Source organism: Anomaloglossus baeobatrachus, chromosome 7, assembly GCF_048569485.1.
Source record: "Anomaloglossus baeobatrachus isolate aAnoBae1 chromosome 7, aAnoBae1.hap1, whole genome shotgun sequence".
NCBI classification, from domain to species: domain Eukaryota; kingdom Metazoa; phylum Chordata; class Amphibia; order Anura; family Aromobatidae; genus Anomaloglossus; species Anomaloglossus baeobatrachus.
In genome coordinates this window covers 154,544,142-154,568,556 of record NC_134359.1, presented here as the reverse complement: position 1 = coordinate 154,568,556, position 24,415 = coordinate 154,544,142, and the positions used below count along the sequence as shown (strand labels likewise).

Here is a 24,415-nt window from a genome sequence, read left to right as displayed (position 1 = left end):
AAACAAACAATAATGAAAACATATTTGTCCATTAATATAACTACATGTTGTCGTACTACACAGATTTTTTTTTATTTTAGCCTATGCTTTATAAAGAATTCATTATAGTGTGTGTTTGCATTCCAGAAAAAAAAGCATCAAGCAATTCAATGAACTTTAAAGTGGTAACTTCAAACTCCAAGGCGTCACTTTAAAAAAAGACAGGACCAAAAGTTATTCATTATTTATAGTACTCAATATGAAAAGAAAAATGTTTTCCCTCCATGAGGCTCCAGAGCTTGGTTTCTACCACAAGCTCTATACCTAACCCTTTCAGTTACACAACAGTTTAAAACATCGCAGTGATGTCATTTAGAGCATAATCACTACATAGTCTCCATAATATCCCCCCACACTGTGTCTCTCCATAATACTTCTCCACACTGTCCCTCTATAATATTCTTCCCCTCCCCATAATATCTCCACACACTGCCCCTTCAAAATATTCCTTACACCACACTGCCACTGTCTATACTGTCCCGCAAACTGCCCTTCTCCATGTTGTACCCCCCACTCTAACCCACTTCATAATATCACCACACACACTGCCCTTTCCATAATATTGTCCTACACACTGTTCCTCTCCATAATAACTCTCACACTGTCCTTCCTTTATAGTCTTCCCATCATACTGCAGTCTCTATATTGTCCCCCAAACTGTCCTTCTCCATGTTGTCCCCCACTGCCCTTTCATATAATTCCTCCCCCCACACTGCCTCTCTCCATACTGTCCCTGCCATAATAAGCAACTCCAAAAATTCCTCCCGCACTATGTCTCTCCATAATAGCCCCCACACTATCCCCCATAATATTCCTCCCCCCACACTGCCCCTTCATAATATTCCTCCCCCCATATTTCCTCTTTCTGTACTTACCGCTACACTCCCCCTCTCCATACTGTTCCCCCACTCTGAGCCAGTCCATAATATCACCATCACATATACTCATCCTCTCCAAAATATATCCTCAAACTGTCTCTTTCAATAATATCTCCCCACTCCACTGCTCCTCACTGTATTGTTCCCCCTTTCACTATATACCTGCCTAGTGTGTGTACCTTGGCGCACAATTAATCTTTATTTCCTCTATTTAGCACTTACCTGAGAAGATGTGTCCACTGCCTGTATGACAACAACAGCAGTGTGATGATGTCAGCAGCTTGCTGACCTTATCATGCTGCTGCACATAGAAGCTGGGGCTGACAAGCTCCCCTCTGCTCTACTCCAGTGCTGGCACTCAGGTTTTCAATTGTATTTGTGTCTGAGAGAAGTAAATACATTTGAATATTAGAAGCAGAGAGCAGCGTCTGCAGAACAGGTCCACGGGCCATACAAAGCCGGCCATACAGGACCAGATGACGCCCATTGGCCGTATAGTGTGCAGGCCTGTACTAGAGGAAGGCATAAAAAGTAAGATATGTAACAGCACTGGTAGAGAAAGCAACATGCTTTTTTTTCCAGTGCCATTACAATTACAGATTACTTGTATTTCTTGGATTGCCTTAAAGACGCATTGTGCACACATGCATACATGGAGTATGAGATCCTCTTTACTGATTGTGTTATGGAGTGGTATCCTACTTGTCCCTCCTACTAGCTGGAGTACTATGTATCGAATTCACTGTATTCTATTAATAAAGTAATTTCCTATTACAGTTGACACAATCATAATAAAGAAGTACAAATCAGCTAGCAATGTTTGTCTTAAGGCTACTTTACACACTGCGATATCGGTCCCGATATCGCTAGTGTGGGTACCCGCCCCCATCTGTTGCGCGACACGGGCAAATCGCTGCCCATGCCGCACAATATCGCCCAGAGCCGTCACACATACTTACCTGTCCGGCGACGTCGCTGTGACGGGCGAACCGCCTCCTTTCTAAGGGGGCGGTCCGGGCGGCGTCACAGCGACGTCACTGAAGCGTCACTGAACCGCCGCCCAATAGCAGCGGAGGGGCGGAGCTGAGCGGGACGTAACATCCCGCCCACCTCCTTCCTTCTGCATAGCAGCCGGGAGGCAGGTAAGGGGAGCTTCCTCGTTCCTGCGGCGTCACACGCAGCGATGTGTGCTGCCGCAGGAACGAGGAACAACTTCGTTACTGCTGCAGTAACGATTTTTAAGAATGGACCCCCATGTCGCCGATTAGCGATTTTGCACGTTTTTGCAACGATGCAAAATTGCTTATCGGTGTCACACGCAACAGCATCGCTAATGCGGCCAGATGTGCGTCACAAATTCCGTGACCCCAACGACTCCGCATTAGCGATGTCGCAGCGTTTAAAGCCCCCTTTACTCTTGATGCATCTTGTCTTAACATTTTGCATTTCATTACATCTAATCATATAAAAAATGTCACCATGCATCTATTGAAAAAGTCTGTGTGTTCCATCATCACCGTGATACCATTGATGTCATTGTAATTATTAAGGGATCATCTTCTGGTCTTTCTCTACTTGTGATCTGATAATTTATCAACAATCTATGATCATGATTTAAAAGATACATTGCTAAACACGTGTCTTAAGTTGCTGCCAACACACCCAATAAATGTATTTTAAAGTTGGCACTCTTCTGTGTACATATTAGTACCAACTTTGATACTTAGATCAAAGTCAATATATTATTTGATCTCTAGCATCAGATGCATGTTAAACATGGATAATGAGTCACATATGGAGAGGGAAGGTTTTTGATTTAAGTGCAGGAGTGGAACCACTAGTAATGGACTCTAGCTCATTGAGTGTAATACATTCCAGGCTTGGCTTTTACATGCTTTATCTTTAGCACTGTGAATAGAAATAACTTGAAGAGAAGCATCAGACAAGCAGATGTTCATCAAAGACATTGGCTGCCAAGTCATTTCCTGTTTTAACATCACTATCATTAGTTTTGTGGAGGTAAATTATGAACAGGTACAAGATCGAGTAAAGTGTGATGCTGTTAATATTACATTTGGAACATTTTGATCTAAGCAGCTATTAAGGGGGCTTTGCACGCTACGTTTTGTCGTCGGGGTCAAGTTGTTAGTGACGCACATCCGGCGTCATTAACGATATCGCAGTGTGTGACACTGACCAGCGACCTTAAGCGACCTCAAAAATGGTGAAAATCGTTCACCATGGAGAGGTCGTCCCAAACTCAAAAATCGGTAAGGGTTGTTTATCCAGGTGGTTCATTGCTCATGCGGCAGCACACATCACTATGTGTGACACCACAGGCGCGAGGAACGTCTCCTTACCTGCCGCCGGCCACAATGAGGAAGGAAGGAGGTGGGCGGCATGTTACGTCCTGCTCATCTCCGCCCCTCCGCTTTGATTGGCCGGCCGCTTAGTGACGTTGCGGTGACATCTCTGTGATGCCGAACGTCCCTCCCCCTTGAAGGAGGGATTGTTCGGCAGTCACAGTGACGCCGCCAACCAGGTAAGTATGTGTGACGCTGTCGTAGCGATAATGTTCGCTACGGCAGCGATCACAAACAATCGCATGCGCGACGGGGGCGGGTGCTTACACGCTCGCTATCGCTACAAATTGCTAGCGATATCGCTACCGTGTAAAGCCCCCTTTAGTGTAAATTAATTTAAATAAAAGTTAGTATTTTACAGATGTAAAATAGAGATAATCAACTCTTCTGAAATTAAAATTCTCCATGTTCAGTAAATTTTTCCCAAAATTCAATTTGCATCAAATTTTTTATGGCGAATATGAAGTAGTTCAATCACCTTGAAGCACTGTTTAGAACATCGTGTCATCCAAAATTATTGTTTCCAGTCTGTTTTATTGCTAACATGACCTTAAAGAAGTTGTCCACTACTTGGACGACCCCTTCTCATTGCCCATGTTTGGGCCCATTAAAATAAAAAAGCTTAACCTCAACTCCTGTGCTGGCGAAGTTCCAGTGGTGTTGGTGCTCACGTTACCAGGGCTCACGTGAGATTGTGACTTCATGCCCAATTATCGCTGGTGCCACTTTCTCCCTCCCTTCAGATAAATTATTCATCAACAGGAAGATAGCTGCTAGCTGCAGCTCCCACTTCCTGTTGATTATTCATGTGTCCGAAGGAGGGGAGAGAGAAGCCATTGTGAATGGAAGCGGGGCTCATGAAAACGTGAGGATCAGTAAGCACCAGTGCTAGAATGGCACTGGCATGGGAAATGAGTATAAGCTCTTTTATTTTAAAGGGTCACAACATGGGGAATGAAAAGAAGTTGTTCAAATAGTGGACAACCCCTTGATGGGAAGGAGAGAGAAAAGACGAGAGGGACAGGATGAGACACAGAGAAATGGAGACACACTCACAGAGAGGAGAAATATGTGTGATTTGAGCACATTCAATTACACTGTCACTGCTGTCTGATAGCTATATACACACACACACACACTAAGGCGGGCTTTGCACACTACGACATCGCAGGCCGATGCTGCGATGCCGAGTGCGATAGTCCCCGCCCCCGTCGCAGCAGCGATATGTGGTGATAGCTGGCGTAGCGAAAGTTATCGCTACGCCAGCTTCACACACACACTCACCTGCCGTGCGACGTCCCTGTGGCCGGCGACCCGCCTCCTTGTTAAGGGGGCGGGTCGTGCGGCGTCACTGCGACGTCACACGGCCAATCGGAGCGGAGGGGCGGAGATGAGCAGGATGTAAACATCCTGCCCACCTCCTTCCTTCCGCATATCCTACGGAAGCCACAGTGAGGCCGGTAGGAGATGTTCCTCGCTCCTGCAGCTTCACACACAGCGATGTGTGCTGCCGCAGGAGCGAGGAACAACATCGGACCATCGCGTCGGCGTAATTATGAATTACGCCGACGCTGTACCGATGATACGATTACGACGCTTTTGCGCTCGTTAATCGTATCATCCAGGCTTTACACACTGCGATGTCGCATGCGATGCCGGATGTGCGTCACTTTCAATTTGACCCCACCGACATCGCACCTGCGATGTCACAGTGTGCAAAGCCCGCCTTACACTTATATCTCCATATTGATGCAACTAGATGTTCTGCAACACTTGTGGATTTTTTGTCTTTATGTGGAATGAGCTGTGCACTGGATTCAATCTTGTCTAATGTAGAAGTAGAGTTAAGATTATGATTCAACTTCTTTTACTTGCATTCATCATTATTGCTAGAAAACTCGGTATGGTAAATATACAAAAATACTCTTATAAATATTAAGTAAAATAGTTGTCATATTTTAGGTGGAAAGGAGAGCGCAAACAACTTGTGATGGTTGATTAATGATATTTCAGAATCACTGTGCACAATTTCAGCATGATTGGACATTCTGAGCAACCAGATGTTCATCAAGATTTGCTTCTCAGTGTCTTTAAAGTCTGAAATGTGATATATAGTGTAATACAGGGTTATTATTGGGTATGAAATTGAGTGAAATTTGAGTATTTATATAACTAAGAAATAATAACCTTAATTTAGATGAAGAATGAGAAGAGGGATCAAATATCTTTCACAAATGGGTCTATGATCTTTGAGGCAAAAAATGGCAGAGCCAATGTGACGCCCCTGGACTATCAGGTCTTCACAGGGTATTGTGCAATCTGCCCTTCTGTGCAATATCCACCTCCTCCTTGGTTATGGGTCCCCAACTATATGGTGTTGCCTACAACAGCTAATAAAATCAAGGTACACTCTGCACCACACCCACCAGACACACCAGTGGACGGCCTGAGTGGAATAGGGTCGCCCACTTGGTGGGGTTGGTTAAAGGGAGGTCAGGAGTGTTAGGAGTAGGAGAGTGAATTGTTGGAAGTGAAGGAGAGAGGAGGTCGGGAGCCGGGCTCCTTGGAAGCAACTAGGTAGCAGACAGTGGTCTGGGCCTACCAGTAGGAACTGGACCCCTGGTCGAAGGGGATCGTGACAAGGGTCATGGAATTGTTGAGGAGGACAGCCGGCGGCCTTGTACCATCACTGGGCTGGGACCAGGACACGACGGGGTACGTGAACCCTAGATCAAGGAGTAGCTTAAGGCAACCTGAGAATTTACCTGACAAAAATGGAGCCTTTAAGATCCGCTCTCCACCCGCTCCAAAAACGGGGTACTAGCGCAACGAGGGGGATAGGACTTTTCACTAAAACAGTAGACAAAATCCCAAGCGTGAACCCTGAGAGCAAGCTCCCACAGTTAGCCACACTGGGGAGCAGGACCCGACTAGTTCTATACTACCGGGACCAACAGAAAAGTGAACTTAGTGCCAGGAGGAAGGTCACGGATCACCAGGCAGCACCACTGGGGACGGGACCCGAACTAGCTCCCCTCAGCGGCAGCGGTGTCCAGAAGTTTGGTTTATCCAGTTGTCGGTGTCAGCTTTATGGACTGAGTGAATACGCAAGTGACCCCTTCACTCCCCACGGCACATCACCGAGTCCCGGGGCATTCCCACTACCCATCGAGGGTTCTAACACCTGGCTGCCCCACTCCATTACCCCAGGTACTCCCAACTGCAGCGGTGGTACTCCATATTACCACATACCACGGGTGGCATCACGAACTCTAAATACAACTCCCCTGTAAATGCCCCCTTTATTTGAGTGTCCGCACCACCCCTGGGTCTGGACGCCTCAAGCCACCGCGGATCCGTATCCGAGCAGCCCGGCTGCTGACACGGGGGCGGCACACCAACAGAGAGTCAAAATGCCTTATTCCGGTAAAGAAAAACTAGTCCTGAAACATAGTCCCAAAAGAGTTGGTAATGGTAGAAAGACTTCATAAATTTTAGACACTGTTGGATATTTTTATAGAGAAACGCAATACACGACAAGGTAATGTAGTAAGTTGATTGTTTGATATGTCTGATGGCTAAACAGTTAAGGCTACTTTACACACTGCGATATCGGTCCCGATATCGCTAGTGTGGGTACCCGCCGCCATCTGTTGCGCGACACGGGCAAATCGCTGCCCGTGCCGCACAACATCGCCCAGAGCCGTCACACATACTTACCTGTCCGGCGACGTCGCTGTGACGGGCGAACCGCCTCCTTTCTAAGGGGGCGGTCCGGGCGGCGTCACAGCGACGTCACTGAAGCGTCACTGAACCCCCGCCCAATAGCAGCGGAGGGGCGGAGATGAGCGGGACGTAACATCCCGCCCACCTCCTTCCTTCCGCATAGCGGCCGGGAGGCAGGTAGGGGAGCTTCCTCGTTCCTGCGGCGTCACACGCAGCGATGTGTGCTGCCGCAGGAACGAGGAACAACTTTGTTACTGCTGCAGTAACGATTTTTAAGAATGGACCCCCATGTCGCCGATTAGTGATTTTGCACGTTTTTGCAACGATGCAAAATCGCTCATCGGTGTCACACGCAACGGCATCGCTAATGCGGCCGGATGTGCGTCACAAATTCCGTGACCCCAACGACTCCGCATTAGCGATGTCGCAGCGTGTAAAGCCCCCTTTAGAGGCTAAAGATGGAATCTTCATTTTTTTCTCGATTATGATTATATAAGTCAAGGCTAGTTTCTGACTTTCTTTAGATCAGCTAGAAATGGAAAGTTAGAAAAGAACAAAATTAGGAGGAAATACACGCACCAGAAAAACAAAAGAATATGACAGGGAATGGCATTACTGAGCTCAACATTGCTAAAAATATCTATCCAATTAGAGCTTAGATTTCATTTTTTAAAAATATTTTTATAAATAAGGCCTGTAAATTCTGAGAATATCAGAAGACACAAAACTTCTTAATAGTGAAAAAACTCCAAATACATTTTTACAAATTGTTGTCCTTTGGGGGAGCAGCAGGGGGTGTATTATGGATTATAATACATATAGTTGTATCAGTTTCTGACAGGAGAACACTTTGTGTTCTTGTGGAGACACCTGTTGTGCTATACGATCCCTCTCAACCTGTTACCAACTCTAAGATCCCTGTTATGTGCTTTACAGACCAGGAGTCCCAGACCATGAGATCGTCCATCTGACCCCAACCAGAAAGGTGGCTGAGTTCACATTCTGATATCTCTACACATGTATTCTGCCCTCATAGAGTCACAATGTCCATAGTTATTCCTATATAAACATAATATACACATAATATAGTAATAAAGGACACACATGAGGTGATATTGTACCTGATGAAATCTGCTGGTGTTCAGCATTATATTATGTCAAAGCGGCTTCATTTTCATGTGTCCATTACATATGCCTCTGGTACTGTATATAATGTAGAAGCATTTGTATTTAACTAGTTAATGATCCAAACGGTTCAGATTTGTCTGTTGAAATCCATTTACACGGGTCAATTCCGGCATTACAAATAAAAATGCAATTTATAAAACTTTGTCTACTGCTCTGCCATATCTTTCCTCACATTCTCTGCATGTACTGTACATTTACAACTACAGTATATACAATTCGTCACAACAGTTTCCTTTACATAAACCCTACAAAGTTTTATAAGGAATTAAAGTGAAGAGCCCTCATTTTCCTGCCTCAAGCCACTGCCATTAATAAACAGTGTTATCATATGGTATTGAGCTAAATGCTACATGAGTTATATGCTTATATATCTGCCAATAAGATGACCCTAGTGCCAAACATGAGTAATAGTATGATATCCATAGTGTCACATATGGACTCAACTACTGTTACGTCACCACCGGACTCTGCTCCAGCGACTTCTACTCCGATCGCCAGGCGACGCCATGTTCCTGCCGTGGATAGTGCTGGTGATGGGAGAGGAGTCGATGCCAGCGGCGCCAGTGGGTCCAGGCTCCGCTCATCCACTGGACTGGGTTTCCTTGGGATCTGCAGTACCACTGGCTGACTATAGGTGGCGTATGTCTTCCAGCTGAATTACCATCATTCAGCTACAACCAATGGGAAGACAGCACACCCTTCTTAATTCCCCTCCTGTCTGCTGACCACTGCCAGAGATAGTTCTGAAATTCTGGTTCCTGTTCCGCCCTGTTCTGTTTTGTGATTCTGGTGTTCTGACTTCTGCTTGTTTCCTGACTACCTCTCCTGCCTGCTGTTTATGTACCTCGCTGCCCGAACCGGATTTGACCACATCCTTGCCTGCCGATTCTGTCCCTGTTCTGCAATTCCTGGTTTGACCCTTACTGACTACTACTCTCATCGGGCTGCAGCCTTCCACAGGTAGTGAGCTCCAGGGCCCTGTGTAATTCCAAATCCCTGTATAGGGGTTAAAGGGTTTCAGGGTTCTGGGGGTCCTGCTTGGTGAAGTGGTTTCCCTCTAGCCTGTCCATTACAGCCCATCTGAGCCTGTGGATCCAGGCAGGCGTTACAACTACAGGGCATCAGATTTGGCTCCTACGTCCCTGTGTAAAAGGAGTAAGCTAAAGGGGATGTTCCTACACTTCTTATATATGATAGTAACATGTCAGAAGGTTTTATAGGTGGAGCTCAGGTGCTGAGACCCCCACTCATTCTAGAGGAGACGGGCAGAGCTGTGTGTTAGGTCATGGAAAGTCTATGGCTCATACAACTATGAGTCTTCCTCATAGAGCAGTGTTACCACTTGAATCCCACTAATCAAACCAATGGACATATCAGGAGGACTTAGTAACAGTTGAGTTGTTCTTTAAAGGGGCTGGTCATTATCTTTATTTTAACAGACGTTTTGGGGACATGATAGTGTACACTTACCATACTAACATATAACTATTACAAGTTTTCCTACTAAAATTTTTAGTAAAGTCTTCCTTATACTCTGCTCACAAATTCTGCCCATAAAATGGTGGCATGTGACCAGACCTGCCCATTAGCCTCCAACAATTGAAAAACAGCTCCATGGGTAGTGTTTAATAATTGGAGGAGGGTGATGGACAGGAGTGGTCACATGCTCCTCCATCAACTGCCAAATCACAATGCAATCTGTGAGGCATGCTATACTAACAAGAGCAGAAGACAATATTTAAGTATTAGTGCCTCACAATCATGTCCCCAACACATCTGTTGGATAAGAAGCATAACGTGGCAAGTTCATTATATATACGGTATATATTTTACAATCTGAGTAGTAACAAAGCAACATAGCTCCCAGTGCATCTCCTTTGGGTAATGAGACATGTTTTCCAAGAGAACGCTAATCCAGCAAGCTACTAACACATTCATCAACCCATTACGTCATCATGGAGGAAGCCAGCTTTTTTATTGGTTGCATGCAAAATTTGTAACCTCTGGCCAGCATTACATGTTACAACAATCTCCATCAGAGGCAGCATATTTAACCCTACGAAATGTCTGGAATTATAAAACTAAGAGAACAGATACAGATTCCTCTCCATGAAGAGCCTGATGACTAATACTAATGATATTTCAACATGCAGACGTCTGAAATCTGTAACCAGTCAACCTAAGATATTCCCATAAACCATATGGAGCAGTGAATTAATATTAAAAAGAAAATGATCCCCTATCTACAGGTTATCACTGAGGCTCCTGCCATTGGAAAACCCATTGATCCAGAGATTGGACCTTTGGAACCTCAAGAACAGGCAGGCTTATCTTGAATGGAGCAGAGGTGTGCATGTGTGGCCTCCACTCCATTCACTATGTATTGACCTGGTTAAAATAGCTGAGCGCCACACTTGGCAGTCCAATAGACAATAAATGGAGTATGCACACGTCTGCCCCATTCAAGACAGGGCTGCAGAGCTCTATTCTTGGGGTTCAAAGTCCCCATGTCAGAATCGCTGGGGTCCCAGCTGTAGGATTCCCAGTGATTAGCAAGCGTTTGCCTATCTCATAAATAAGGGATTACCATTTTTTTAATCAACCCTTTAAATATTTGTTTGCTACGATAGAAGTTTATAAAAATAAAAATAATTTTGTGCTGCTATTTTATGAGACCCATAACATTTTTATTTTTACATTGTTGGAGCTGTGTGTGATTTACAGTGATTGGCAGCTGCTCTTAGAAACAGATGCAGACATAGCCAGCATCTGCCTCTTGGGGACAAGGCTCAGCTCCTCACTTCACACACCCACAGCAGCTCTCACATGTACAAATCGTAATTGAGGAGAACCTCCCAAGAATTTTTTGGGGAATGTTATATCCTGTTAAAGAATATATCAGTAAATGGGTTCTATGTCATAATCTTTTGACTTTTTAGTAGTTCCACCAGTTTGGAGCTTGTCACCTGCAGTATGGCAACATTTAAAGCAATTTGGGGGATACCAGGGACTGCCTGGGCAATACAAACTGGTGTAAGGTACTACCAAAGAAGACCTTGAAGCTGGTTTCAATCATTAAAGTATTCAGAATGATTTTGATGGAGCAGATGCAAATCTTTGACTATTGACCTTTATTTAGGTTGAATCCTAAACTAATTCCTATTTAGAAATAGGTGTATATGGAAAAAGATGTGAATCGAACTAAATATAGCTAAGAGATAAGACCTCGGGAATGAGATGAGGATATACAGTGTATTTATGTTTGAATTATATTAAAGTAAGGGGTTTAAGAGTCAAAGGAATTACAAATTAAACAAAATGTTTTAGCTAAAGAAATGGGAGACTCTTGGATTGGGGAAGGGCATAATCTTCCTGCAAAACTGCCAATACTTTAATGCCCTTCATAAAAAGAAATAATGAACTTTAGTTACACCTACGAGGACCATGATTGAAACATTGCAAAAATCATCATATCCCAGGAGAAAATCAAATTACCACTCCAAAGACATACTCATAGGGAACCGAGATTGTGAGCCCCAATGGGGCCAGTGTTGCCAATGTATGTAAAGCGCTGTGGAATTAATAGCGCTATATAAATGAATAAAATTATTATTATTATTATTATTATTATTATTATTACCAACAAAGGAGCTCAAAGGCAGGCACAAAAAGCCATCAAAGAGGGGGTTTGAGGTAGCATGATACAAGTGGAAAAATCTGAGTTTCTTAGTAATAATAGGTGTCCTGAGGTAACAGGACAAAGCTTGAAAAGAGGATTAACATACGTACATGTACATTTCAGACGTTGAGGTCTGTAGGGTCTAGGTTTAGAGTCCTTGCACAAAGGAGTTGCAGCTGCTCAACAAAGTAATTTGCCACTTTGGATTCTTTCGCCTTTCCATGACTCTTTTTAGATCACTGATGACAGGCTATAAACAGCATTCTGTGCATACTTAATGAACCACAACAGCCCCATTATGTTACCATTTTATCAGCTGCATCTTAGCAAGGTTTTCACCTAAATGCACACTTCATTTTTCCTTTTTGCAAAAAGAAATGTGTCCCCCCTTCTGTTGTTGGTTCATAACAAGATAATTCTCTCTCCCATTTTGTGGAATGGAGTGACTGCCATCTGTTTAACCAACCCTGGCTTTTCTAAATTGTGATCCCCAGGCTGGATGCCCCCTCTTGTTTGTGAATGGTATTGCCTGTTCATAGTGGGATCTCTGCATTGACACACTCTGCCCATCAAGGTCCAACTTAAGTTAGGGGTTTATACTTGAACATTAGGGTCTTACATTTTGAAAACTACAAAGCAAATACATTAGAAATCTTAACCAATTAAGAACCATGTTAAATCTTATTTTATCCTTACTAGAGCTCTAACCATATTTTCCAAATATGTATGTATGTGTGGGTATATATATTTCAGTATGTTAGAAAACTGATAGTAGATATAATGGGTACTAGTAGCAAATAACAAAGCTGTTTATCAGCTGAGCTGTAATACTAAGAGTGGTAAAACCTTTGTTATACTATGTCAACTTAACTTAACATTGCAAATCATACATTCAAGAGCTTAACGTTTTTATGCCGTTTTCTTCAAGTATGTACATTATGAGCATCTGAATGTCTTTACTATAGGTTTTACCAAGAGTTAAATAACATGAGCAATAAATGACACAGTCCAATTTAGGATTAATGATCCATGATGTGACTGTCCAGCCAACTGTTCTAATGATTACAGTGCTGGGCTGCCTCCTAGGTGTAACCCTACACAGCACAGCCCCCATATTGGATTCATATTGTAGGCATGAATGTACATGGGAAACTTGCTCATGAATTTCTCCAGTATCTATTTTGCTTGATCATCTAATTACTGATAAAATATAAAAAACAACTGGTAAAACATTTCATACACTCTTTTACACAAGAAACTCTAAAAGCTCATGTCACTTCACTATACTCCAAATCTATTATTTGTATATATGCTGTTGTGTTACAAAATATAAATCCAAGTGAATGGAATAGCTGCTTTCAATAATACTACAACTATTATTCCCTAATGATACATTCTCCTACACAAACCAGAGTGTGTGTGTGTGTGTGTGTGTGTGTGTGCATATGTGTCTGTGGGTATGTTGTATGATGTATGTGTGCAGACGTGTTTATTGGTATGTTGTATTGTGTAGTGTATGTGTGAGTGCGTGTCTGTGGGTATGTTGTGCTGTGTGGTGTATGTGTGTGTGTATTTGTGTATGGATATGTTGTGTAGTCTGGTGTATGTTTGCGTGTGCGTATGTGTCTCTGGGTATGTTGTGCTGTGCGGTTAATGTGTGTGTTTGTTTGTGTCTATGGATATGTTGTGCTGTGCGGTGTGTGTGTGTGTGTGTGTGTGTGTATGTGTGCATATGTGTCTATGGATATATTGTGCTGTGTGGTGTATGTCTGTGTATGTATGTGTCTATGGAGATATTGTGTTGTGCGGTGTATGTGTGTGTTTGCATGTGTCTATGGATATGTTGTGTGGTGTATGTGTGTGTGCATATGTGTCTGTGAGTATGATGTATGAGTGCATACGTGTTTATTGGTATGTTGTATTGTGCAGTGTATGTGTGTGTGTACGTGTCTGTGAGTATGTAATTCTGTGTGGTGTATATGTATTTGTACGTGTCTTTGGGTATGTTCTGTTGTGCATTGTAGGTATTTGTTGTGTGCACAAATCTTATGGCCTTTGCTTACAAAATTTACATAAAACTCCAATCCCAATTGCAAATTATACAAGTTTGGTACTGCACATCAATGAAACAATGTGATAATTGCATTGTCTAAATATGGCTGTGGACTGTGGTGAAATGTTCACTACAATGTCTTTGTTATGTTAAGCAAGTCCCGAAGGAAAGCAATCTAAAGAAAACCCTTAAGAGGACTAGGCTTCTGGGAACACTCAAACTCCGGAGTCACTTTGCCTCTAAAGTCTAGCTAAAAAACAGGCAAACCGCACAGAATAAAAACAGTACATGTCAAGTGGAAGCTAGAAATTAAGAAGTGAAGAGAAAAAAAATAGAAGAAAGTAAGATTCACTTAGCAAAATAATGGCAAAAAAGTCACTTTTCTTGTTATCAGACAAAAAATCACTGTACAGTAGAAAATATATGGAAAGTGAGCAAAGAACAAAGAAAAAGCCTGAAGACATGGCAAGGACTCCACCCTAGCTAGATGTAAGAAGTAGAGAGAAAATTCAGCAAGTAACTCCTTAGCCATCAGGTTTATCAGCCGTGTGCCAGGTAACAGTGAACACCACTGTCAGGACCAGTTCTGTGCCCACAATACCTGATCAGTGCTGGGCACACATCTACATGACAAGGGCAATCCAGCAGAAATAGTATAAAATCAATACTTATAGCTATTGTTAAAGAAAGCACCAAAAACATAGGCTTCTGAAGTCTGCCTTCAAGTCTCTGAAAATCAAATGTCACAGAAATCCTTAACAGTCTGCAGTTTTACTTACCACTCTCTTCATCTTGGGCTCGTACAGCGAGAAAGTTTCCTATTAAAAGTATAAAAGTTAGCAAGTTCCTTTTCTGTAATAAATTCATAATGTCTGCTTGATAGACATGTGGTTCTCCTTTATGTTAAGATCTTCTTAGCACCATTAAGCTATCAGTATATGTTTCTTCACTGCGAGCTTCAAGACAAAGGTCTGCAAACAAGACCTTTTTTGAAGTGTTGCAGCTTTAAATAGGAAGAATGCAGCCTTCCCTCGTTTTCCTGCCCCTTTTAGCTTGTGCAGGCTTATAGTCATCCAGTCCTTGCCAAGCAGAGTATGATTGATGGTAAACAACTCAAATCAAAATGACTCTCACTCCAGCCTTTCTTTGTTGCGGTCTTATTACTTCACATAAAAAGAAAGTGATCAGAGGTATTATTAATTCAATGATATATATATATTAAGAACATTTACTATTGCCTGAAAATGCAAAAGTCTTTCCAGTGTGTATGTATTTACTGGAGACTTTCAACAGTCTGGTTCTTCATATTGTTTTATCACTGCACATTAATTTTATTGCAAATATATCTTAAATTAACCTGTCAAGTTCTCAAATGTTATTAACCTGCCAACATGAGGTTAATCTGTAGATTTATAGCATTTTTTACTATCCTGGCTACTGGAAAGAAACCAAGCCCGGCTACCTGGAGAATATGATCTTTATTCCTCAAGTTTTCAGTCATAAAGGCATGCTGGGACGCCTTCAGTTACCACTCAGTACACGGTATGCAGCAGCTGCAACCATTCGTCAGCAATGACTGACAGCCGGCTCAGCAGTGTATCAGTGTAAAGATAGCTTTCAGTCAGTGCCAGGGCATGGTTACAGCCAGTGCTCACTTTGTACTGAGTGATGATTGAACACTTGCCATGTCTCTATGACTGAAAGCCAGATGCTGTTGGGGAGGAATAAAATGAGTTTCTTCCCAGTAGCTTGGTCTTCAGTGTGGTGGTAGCACAGTTTTAGAAAGCTATTAGCTATTAACCCGCAGATATGTGGAGGTCCAAAGCGTTTGGGGTTAAATTAATCTGCATCTGTGGTGCATTGCACACACCATTGTATCTAATAATGATGAGTTCCTTTTATTATTAATTATTATTACTATTATTATTATTATTATTATTTACATGTGACCAGTAACTGTATTGTATTATGTATTCCACATGCTAGTTGTTTCCTTTACATGTCATGTGGACAATGTTGCTCTGGTCCAATGAGACCAAAGTGGAACTTTTTGGGCTAAATGCAAAACGATATGTGTGGCAGAAAACAACTAGTGAACATCAGGGTCGGACTAAGGTGTCTGGGGCCCACCAGGGGAATTCACTGTAGGGGCCCACCCTACAGCTATATACCCGTTAGCTGTTACGTCCTTCAGGGTACGTGTCCATGATCAGGACTTGCTGCGTCTTGGATGCAGTGCGTCTTGACCTTGGTCCACAAGTCTCCTCCGCAGGTTAACGCAGGAGACCGCAGCTGCTCATATAATCTTCCCTTATTGATAGAGAGAAAATGTGACCTCCATACACAACACAATCCACCGTAGAAAAACCAACACCACCATATACAAGGGAAATATACCGCCGCACCGTGACCAGACCACATATTACCACCACATAGTGACTGAATACAACCTCATACAAGGGAAAATACCACCATTCCATGACCAGAAAACATAGTGACCAAATAATACCACATACAAGGGAGAATTACCACCACACAGTGACCAGACCACATAGTGACCGAATAATACCACATACAAGGGAGAAATACCACCATTGTGTGACTGGACCACATATTACCACCACATAGTGACTGAAAACAACCACATACAAGAGTCAAATACCAACACCCCATGACCAGACCACATAGTGACCGAATAATACTACAATAATAATCATGAATAAAAACCAAATTTGGAGACGTTATCAGTAGTTTTATAGAATAAAAGAACAATTTAAATTTTACTCAAAAATAGAGAAAAATCAGAAAAACTGACAATTGTGCAGCGGTCTCTGAATTTTTGCCAGAGCTGTATATATAGAGCACACCACTAATAAATGACAATGAAAAAACTTTATAAAACACTACACATGTTATAAGTATACAAATAAAACCATTTAAAATCACGGGGTATGAAACCCCAATAATACCATCAGTCACCAACCACAATACAAACAATGTGAAAAACTGGAACCCCAGAAAAGTCAATAACGCTGAAAAATAAACAATACGTGTGGGGTTAGCCCCCAGCCATTGTTATCTGTGGACCTTCTCATTTTGCTGGTCTCCATATACACCTTGAGGTATCATAGGGCATTTCATCCTCTATGTGAGCCTTGGCTATGTTAGTTAATATTCCATATCATGTGGATTTTGGGTGTAACAGACCTGATTTTATAGTCGTGATTATTTGTACGTGCCTTGCAACACTATTGATGCCTTTATATTTGCATTGTTTATTGTGCTGCATTGTTGACTTTTTAGAGGTTCCAGTTTTTCACATTGTTTATATTGTGGCTGGGTGACTCATGGTCTCATTGGGGTTTCATACCCCGTGGTTTTAAATGGTTTTATTTGTATACTTGTAACGTGTGGTGTTTAATAAAGTTTTTTCATTGTCATTTATTAGTGGTGTGCTCTATATATACATATGATGGCGTTTTTTTCTCTCCCTCCGCCTGGTTATTCACCAGCTTTGATTATGGCTTAGGTATTTTCAGCTGTTCATCACGTTTTGTTTTTTTGTCATACATTCACACAGAGCACAGTCAGGCCACTCATAGACAAGCACAAATACCTAGACACAAAGGCACATACATGCCATACATGCACACAGAGCACAGTCAGGCCACTCACAGACAAGCACTAATACCTAAACACAGACACATACAGTGCAGGTCAAAAGTTTGGACACACCTTCTCATCTCTAGAACAACTGTTAAGAAGAGACTTTGTGCAGCAGGCCTTCATGGTAAAATAGCTGCTAGGAAACCACTGCTAAGGACAGGCAACAAGCAGAAGAGACTTGTTTGTGCTAAAGAACACAAGGAATGGACATTAGACCAGTGGAAATCTGTGCTTTGGTCTGATGAGTCCAAGTTTGAGATCTTTGGATCAAACCACCGTGTCTTTGTAAAAAAGGTGAACGGATGGACTCTACATGGCTGGTTTCCTCCGTGAAGCATGGAGATGGAGAAGGAGGTGTGATGGTATGGGGGTGCTTTGCTGGTGACACTGTTGGGGATTTATTGAAAATTGAAGGCAAACAGAACCAGCATGGCTACCACAGCATCTTGCAGCGGCATGCTATTCCATCCGGTTTGCGTTTAGTTGGACCATCATTTATTTTTCAACAGGACAATGACCCCAAACACACCTCCAGGCTGTGTAAGGGCTATTTGACTAAGAAGGAGAGTGATGGGGTGCTATGCAGGATGACCTGGTCTCCACAGTCACCAGACCTGAACCCAATCAAGATGGTTTGGGGTAAGCTGCACCACAGAGTGAAAGCAAAAGGGCCAACAAGTGCTAAGCATCTCTGGGAACTCCTTCAAGACTGTTGGAAGACCATTTCCGGTGACTACCTCTTGAAGCTCATCAAGAGAATGCCAAGAGTGTGCAAAGTAGTAATGAAAGCAAAAGGTGGCTACTTTGAAAAACCTAGAATATAAGACATATTTTCAGTTGTTTCACACATTTTTAAGTATTTAATTCCACATGTTTTAACTCATAGTTTTGATGCCTTCAATGTGAATCTACAATTTTCAGAGTCCTGAAAATAAAGAAAACTCTTTGAATGAGAAAATGTGTCCAAACTTTTGGTCTGTACTGTACATGGCATACATGCACACAGAGCGCAGTCAGGCCCACTCATACAAGCACTAATACCTAGACACAGACACATACATGACATACATGCACACATAGCACAGTAAGGCCACTCATAGACAAGCACTAATACACAGGCACATACATGTCATACATGCACACAGAGCGCTTTTAGGCCCACTCATATACAAACACTAATACCTAGACACAGACACATACATGTCATACATGCACACAGAGCACAGTAAGGCCACTCATAGACAAGCACTAATACACAGGCACATACATGTCATACATGCACACAGAGCACAGTCAGGCCACTCATATACAAGCACTAATACCTAAACACAGACACATACATGTCATACATGCACAAAGAGCACAGTCAGGCCACTCAGACAAGCACTAATACCTAAACACAGACACATACATGTCATACATGCACACAGAGCACAGTAAAGCCATTCATAGACAAGCACTATTACACAGGCACATACATGTCACACATGTCACAGAGCACAGTCAGGCCACTCATATACAAGCACTAATATCTAAACACAGACACATACATGTCATACATGCACACAGAGCACAGTTAGGCCACTCAGATAAGCACTAATACCTAGACACAGACACATACATGTCATACATGTACACAGAGCACAGTAAGGTCACTCATAGACAAGCACTATTACACAGGCACATACATGTCATACATGCACACAGAGCGCAGTCAGGCCCACTCATATACAAGCACTAATACCTAAACACAGACACATACATGCACACAGAGCACAGTCAGGCCACTCATAGACAAGCACAAATACCTAGACACAAAGGCACATACATGTCATAAGGACATTTTTGTGTACTCACCGTAAAATGTCTTTCTTGGAGCCTTTCATTGGGGGACACAGACCGTGGGTTATATGTTGTCTCCAGGGGAGGCTTGACACTAGATTTAAAAAAGAGTTAGCTCTTCTTCCCACAGCATAGAACCCCAGCTAGGCGGGAACTAGCTCAGTTTGGTGTAAGGCCTCTTTCACACGTCAGTGATTCTGGTACGTTTGTGCTTTGTGCTTTTTTTTAAACGTACCAGAATCACGGACATACGCAGACCCATTATAATGAATGGGTCTGCTCACACGTCAGTGATTTGTCACTGCACGTGTCTCCGTGCAGCGTACCCGCGTGTGCGTGATTGCTGCACGGAGACATGTCCATTTTTTTCTGGCATCACTGATTTTTTCTGGCATCACTGATGTTCCACGGACCACGCAGTGGTGTGGTCTGTGAAACACGTGCCAGAAAAAAACGTGCTTTTAAAATAAAAAACATTTTAACTCACCCGGCGTCCAGCGATGTCCTCTGCAGCCCGTTCTCCCTGCTTCTTCTGTGCCGGCTGATTACTGTCGCGCATATTCATTATGCGCGACACAGCCGACCCGGAAGCAGCTGCTGCAGGGGTCACCGCCGGCCGGATGCTGCGGGAGGATTCAGCACCACGGAGAGCGGGAGCGGGCGCATGTGAGTGAATCTCTTAAGTGCAATCACGGGCCACGGAGAACGGAGCCCGGATTGCACTTAGACAACCCACGTGTGCCGTGATTTTCGGCACACGCAGGGACATGTGCGTGTTTTACACGCCAGTGAAAAACGTCTGTGTTTTTCACTGACGTGTGAAACGGGCCTAAAGCAGTAGGAAAAGGATAACCAAAACCACAAGGGTGGGAGCTGTGTCCCCCAATGAAAGGCTCCAAGAAAGACATTTTACGGTGAGTACACAAAAATGTCCTTTCCTTTCTCGCCTTTTCATTGGGGGACACAGACCATGGGATGTCCCAAAGCAGTCCCTGGGTGGGAACTGAACTAATAACAGTGTATAACATCAGACTAAGAGCTGACTAACAACTGCAACTGCAGTGAACTCATATGAAAACACTGTCAGAACCGAGCAGTGGCCACTTATAAATGGGCCACTGCCGCCTGAAGGACTTGTCTTCCAAGAGCAGCATCCGCGGAGGCATGCGTATGCACTCTGTAGAATTTTGTGAACGTGTGCACACTGGACCAGGTAGCGGCCTTGCATAGTTGGGCCACCGAGGCCTGATGGTGGATAGCCAAGGAGGCACCCACTGCTCGTGTAGAGTGGGCCCGCACAGATTGAGGGGGAACGGCACCTCGTGCTTTGTATGCCTCACAGATGGCGGTCCTGATCCATCGAGAAATCGTGGATTTAGACGCCGGGTCGCCCTTCTTGTGTCCTACTGGGAGGACGAAAAGGGCATCGGACTTGCGCAACAGCGCTGTTCTGGAGATGTAGATCCGCAGAGCCCTGACGAGATCAAGATTGTGAAGGGCTTTCTCAAAGAAGTGGACCGGGGCCGGGCAGAATGACGGCAACACAATGTCATCGTTCAGGTGGAAAGAGGATACGACCTTCGGAAGGAAGGCGGGGGAAGGCTGAAGGACCACCTTATCATGATGGAATATCAGGTAAGGTGAGCGACAGGACAGAGCTGCCAGTTCGGACACTCGCCTGATAGAGGTGATAGCGACCAAAAAGGCAACTTTCCAAGACAGTCGCTGGAGAGAGATTTCCGAAAGGAGGAAGTTGAAGGACTACCAGAAACAGATTCAGATCCCAGGGATCTAAGGGGTGGCGATAAGGAGGGACCAAATGCGCTACCCCTTGAAGAAAGGTACGGACCTGAGGGCGAGAAGCCAGCTGCTTCTGGAAAAAAATCGACAAGGCAGAAACTTGTCCTTTAAGGGTACTGAGAGCAAGACCCGAGTCCAGACCGTCTTGCAGAAAGGCAAGAACATTAGGGATTGAAAAGGTCAGGGGTGACCGATTATGACGGTCACACCAGGAAAGATAGGTCTTCCAGGTCCTGTGGTAAATGCTGGCGGAGGAAGGCTTCCGAGCAGTAAGCATGGTATGAACTACCCTGGAAGAAAAACCCGATTTGGCTAGAATCAGGGATTCAAGTGCCACGCCGTCAAATGCAGCTGTGCTGTATTCTGGTGGAATATTGGCCCTTGCGACAGAAGATTCGGGCGGTCGGGAAGACGCCAGGGAGTGTCGCTGAGAAGTTGGAGGAGCTCTGGGTACCAGGCACTCCTGGGCCAGTCCGGGGCCACGAGAATCACCGGAATTCCCTCCGCTTTGATTTTCTTGATTACTCTCGGAATGAGAGGAAACGAAGGGAAGATGTAGGGTAGGTGGAACTGCGACCATGGAAAGACTAGAGCGTCGGAGCCGAGCGCTAGCGGGTCTCTCGACCGAGATATGAAGGGACGTATCTTGGCATTCATTCGAGACGCCATGAGGTCCACATCCGGGAGACCCCAACGAAGAGTGATCTGATGGAAAACTTCGTCGTGGAGGGACCATTCTCCTGCCGCTAGACCTTGCCTGCTGAGAAAGTCTGCGGCCCAGTTGTCTCCCCCTGGGATATGGACAGCTGAAATGATGGGGATGTGCTTCTCTGCCCAAAGAAGAATCCTGGATACCTCCTTCATCGCTGCCTTGCTGCGAGTTCCTCCCTGACGATTGATGTAAGCCACGGCCGTGGCATTGTCTGACTGGAGGCCCAGTGATAAGGGTTGAAGATTCTGAAGGGCCAGAAATATGGCTCTGATCTCTAGAACATTGATGTGCAGAGAGCACTCGGAAGGAGACCAGCGTCCCTGAACAGTGTGGTGGAGAAACACCGCCCCCCAGCCTATCAGGCTGGCATCCGTCGTGACTACCTGCCAGTGGACCGGGCGGAAGGACTTCCCTTGAGATAGGGATGAGGCTTGAATCCACCAGACGAGGGAGCTGAGCGCAGACCGAGACAGGCGGACTGACCGGTCCAGGGAAGCTGGATTCTTGTCCCAGGAGGATAGAAGATCCAGTTGTAGAGGGCGCAGATGGAATTGGGCAAAGGACACGGCTTCCATCACCGCCACCATCTTGCCTAACACTCTCATTCCGTTCCGAAGGGATGTGTGACGGCGAGAGAGGAGGGATTGGGCAGCCCAGATCAGGGAAGACCTATTGTCCTCTGGAAGGAAAACCCAGGACTGAGCCGTGTCTATCAGCATAACTAAAAAGGTGATGCGCTGATGAGGAATGAGGGATGACTTTTTGAAATTGACAAGCCACCCTAGCCTTGACAGCGTGTCTAGGCAAATCTGTACACTTTCTGAGCAAACGTGAGGAGAGCTCCCTTTGACAAGGAGGTCGTCCAAATAGGGAACGACCAGGATGCCTCTGGGGTGTAAAATGGACATGACGGCCGCCATGACCTTTGTGAAGACCCGAGGCGCAGTGGCCAGCCCAAAGGGGAGGGCACTGAACTGGAAATGACTGTGTCCTACGGCAAAGCGAAGGAACCGTTGATGAGAGACACATATGGGAATGTGTAAGTAAGCATCTTGAACGTCCATGGAAGCTAGGAATTCTCCAGGTTCCATGGCGGCTAGTACAGCTCTCAATGATTCCATTCGGAAAGTTCAAATCCGTACAAATTTGTTTGTTTGAGGTCCAAGATAGGGCGGACAGAGCCATCTTTTTTGGGAATGACAAAAAGGTTTGAATAGAAACCTTTGCCGCACTGTTCCAGGGGCACTGGAATGATAATGTTTGCTTTTTGTAAAGAAGCTATGGCCTGAAATAAGGCCCGGTTTTGCGTTTCGGACTTTGGGAGACGAGAACGCAGAAACCTGTTGGCCGGCAGGGAATGGAAATCAATCTTGTAACCTGAGGTGACGATTTCTCGAACCCAGGCATCGTGAGTGTGGTCCAGCCAGATATTCCGAAAAAGCAGAAGCCGCCATCCCACAGGAGTCGGATCTGCGGGATACCTGGCGTCATGCTGAGGGGGCCTGTACAGAGCGAGGTCCTTTGGATTTAGGCTGCTTGGAGTGGGAACGGCAAGAAGAGCCTCTTGAGGGACCGGATCCTCGATCTGAGCGTTGGGATGGTCCTTGGGCCGATGGCTTTTGGGGGGCAGGCCGAAAGGACTGCCTGCGCCAAGAAGATTTTTTGAAATTTCTGGCTACAGGCCACTTTTGTGGTAGAATGGTACTTTTACCACCCGTCGCCTGAGATATGAGCTTGTCCAGGGATTCACCAAATAGACGAAGACCCTGGAAGGGAAGTGTGGACAGGGACTTCTTGGAGGCACTGTCCGCATTCCAAATCTTTAGCCACAGAACCCTGCGGGCGAAGACAGCATTGGCTGCCGTTAGGGCTGACCAGCTGGCTGCATCTAGAGAGCCGTGAAGAAGATAATTAGAGGTGAGAGAGAACAAATCAAGAATCTCAAGAGCCTCCGGAGGAATATTGCAAGGGCGAAGCAACTTGCGCAGATTCCTACTCCACACGCTCATAGCTCTTGCCACCCATGTCATGGCAAACAGGAGGCGCAGAGAGGAGCCAGAAGCCTGAAAATAGATTTGACCGCAGCCTCAACTGCGCGGTCGGACGAGTCCTTAAGAGACGCGTTGTCTGAAACAGACATAACCGTGTGTTTAGCCAGTCTGGATACTGGCGGATCCACAACGGGGGGTACCGACCAGGGCTTAACCATTTCCGGGGAAAGGGATAAGCGAATGAAGGAGGATTTTTATTAAACCTCCTATCAGAGTGATCCCACCGTTTAGATACGATTTGATGAAAAATCGGATCCTGGGCAAAGGACGTAGGAGGCTTCTTAGCTCGCTTGATTGCCAACTGAGAAGTCGGGTCCGAGGGCTGATCAGAAATCGACAGAGAGTGATTGACAGCCGCTATCAGAGTGTCTTCCATATCCCTAGACTCAGAAGGGACATCTGAATCAGAGTCTTGGGA

The 24,415-nt window shown here is 44.6% G+C and overlaps 1 protein-coding gene across 1 annotated transcript in view; it reads right to left on the bottom strand.

Annotated features, from left to right (window-relative positions):
• The window catches only part of COL5A2 (collagen type V alpha 2 chain), a 384,888-nt gene extending 369,963 nt beyond the window's left edge, over window positions 1-14,925 (bottom strand). Inside the window, exon 1 of the mRNA XM_075317769.1 lies at window positions 14,706-14,925. Coding sequence (XP_075173884.1) covers window positions 14,706-14,793 — 88 coding nt within the window. The 5' untranslated portion in view covers window positions 14,794-14,925. The remainder of the gene's footprint in view (window positions 1-14,705) is intronic.
• Window positions 14,926-24,415: the final 9,490 nt, after the last annotated feature.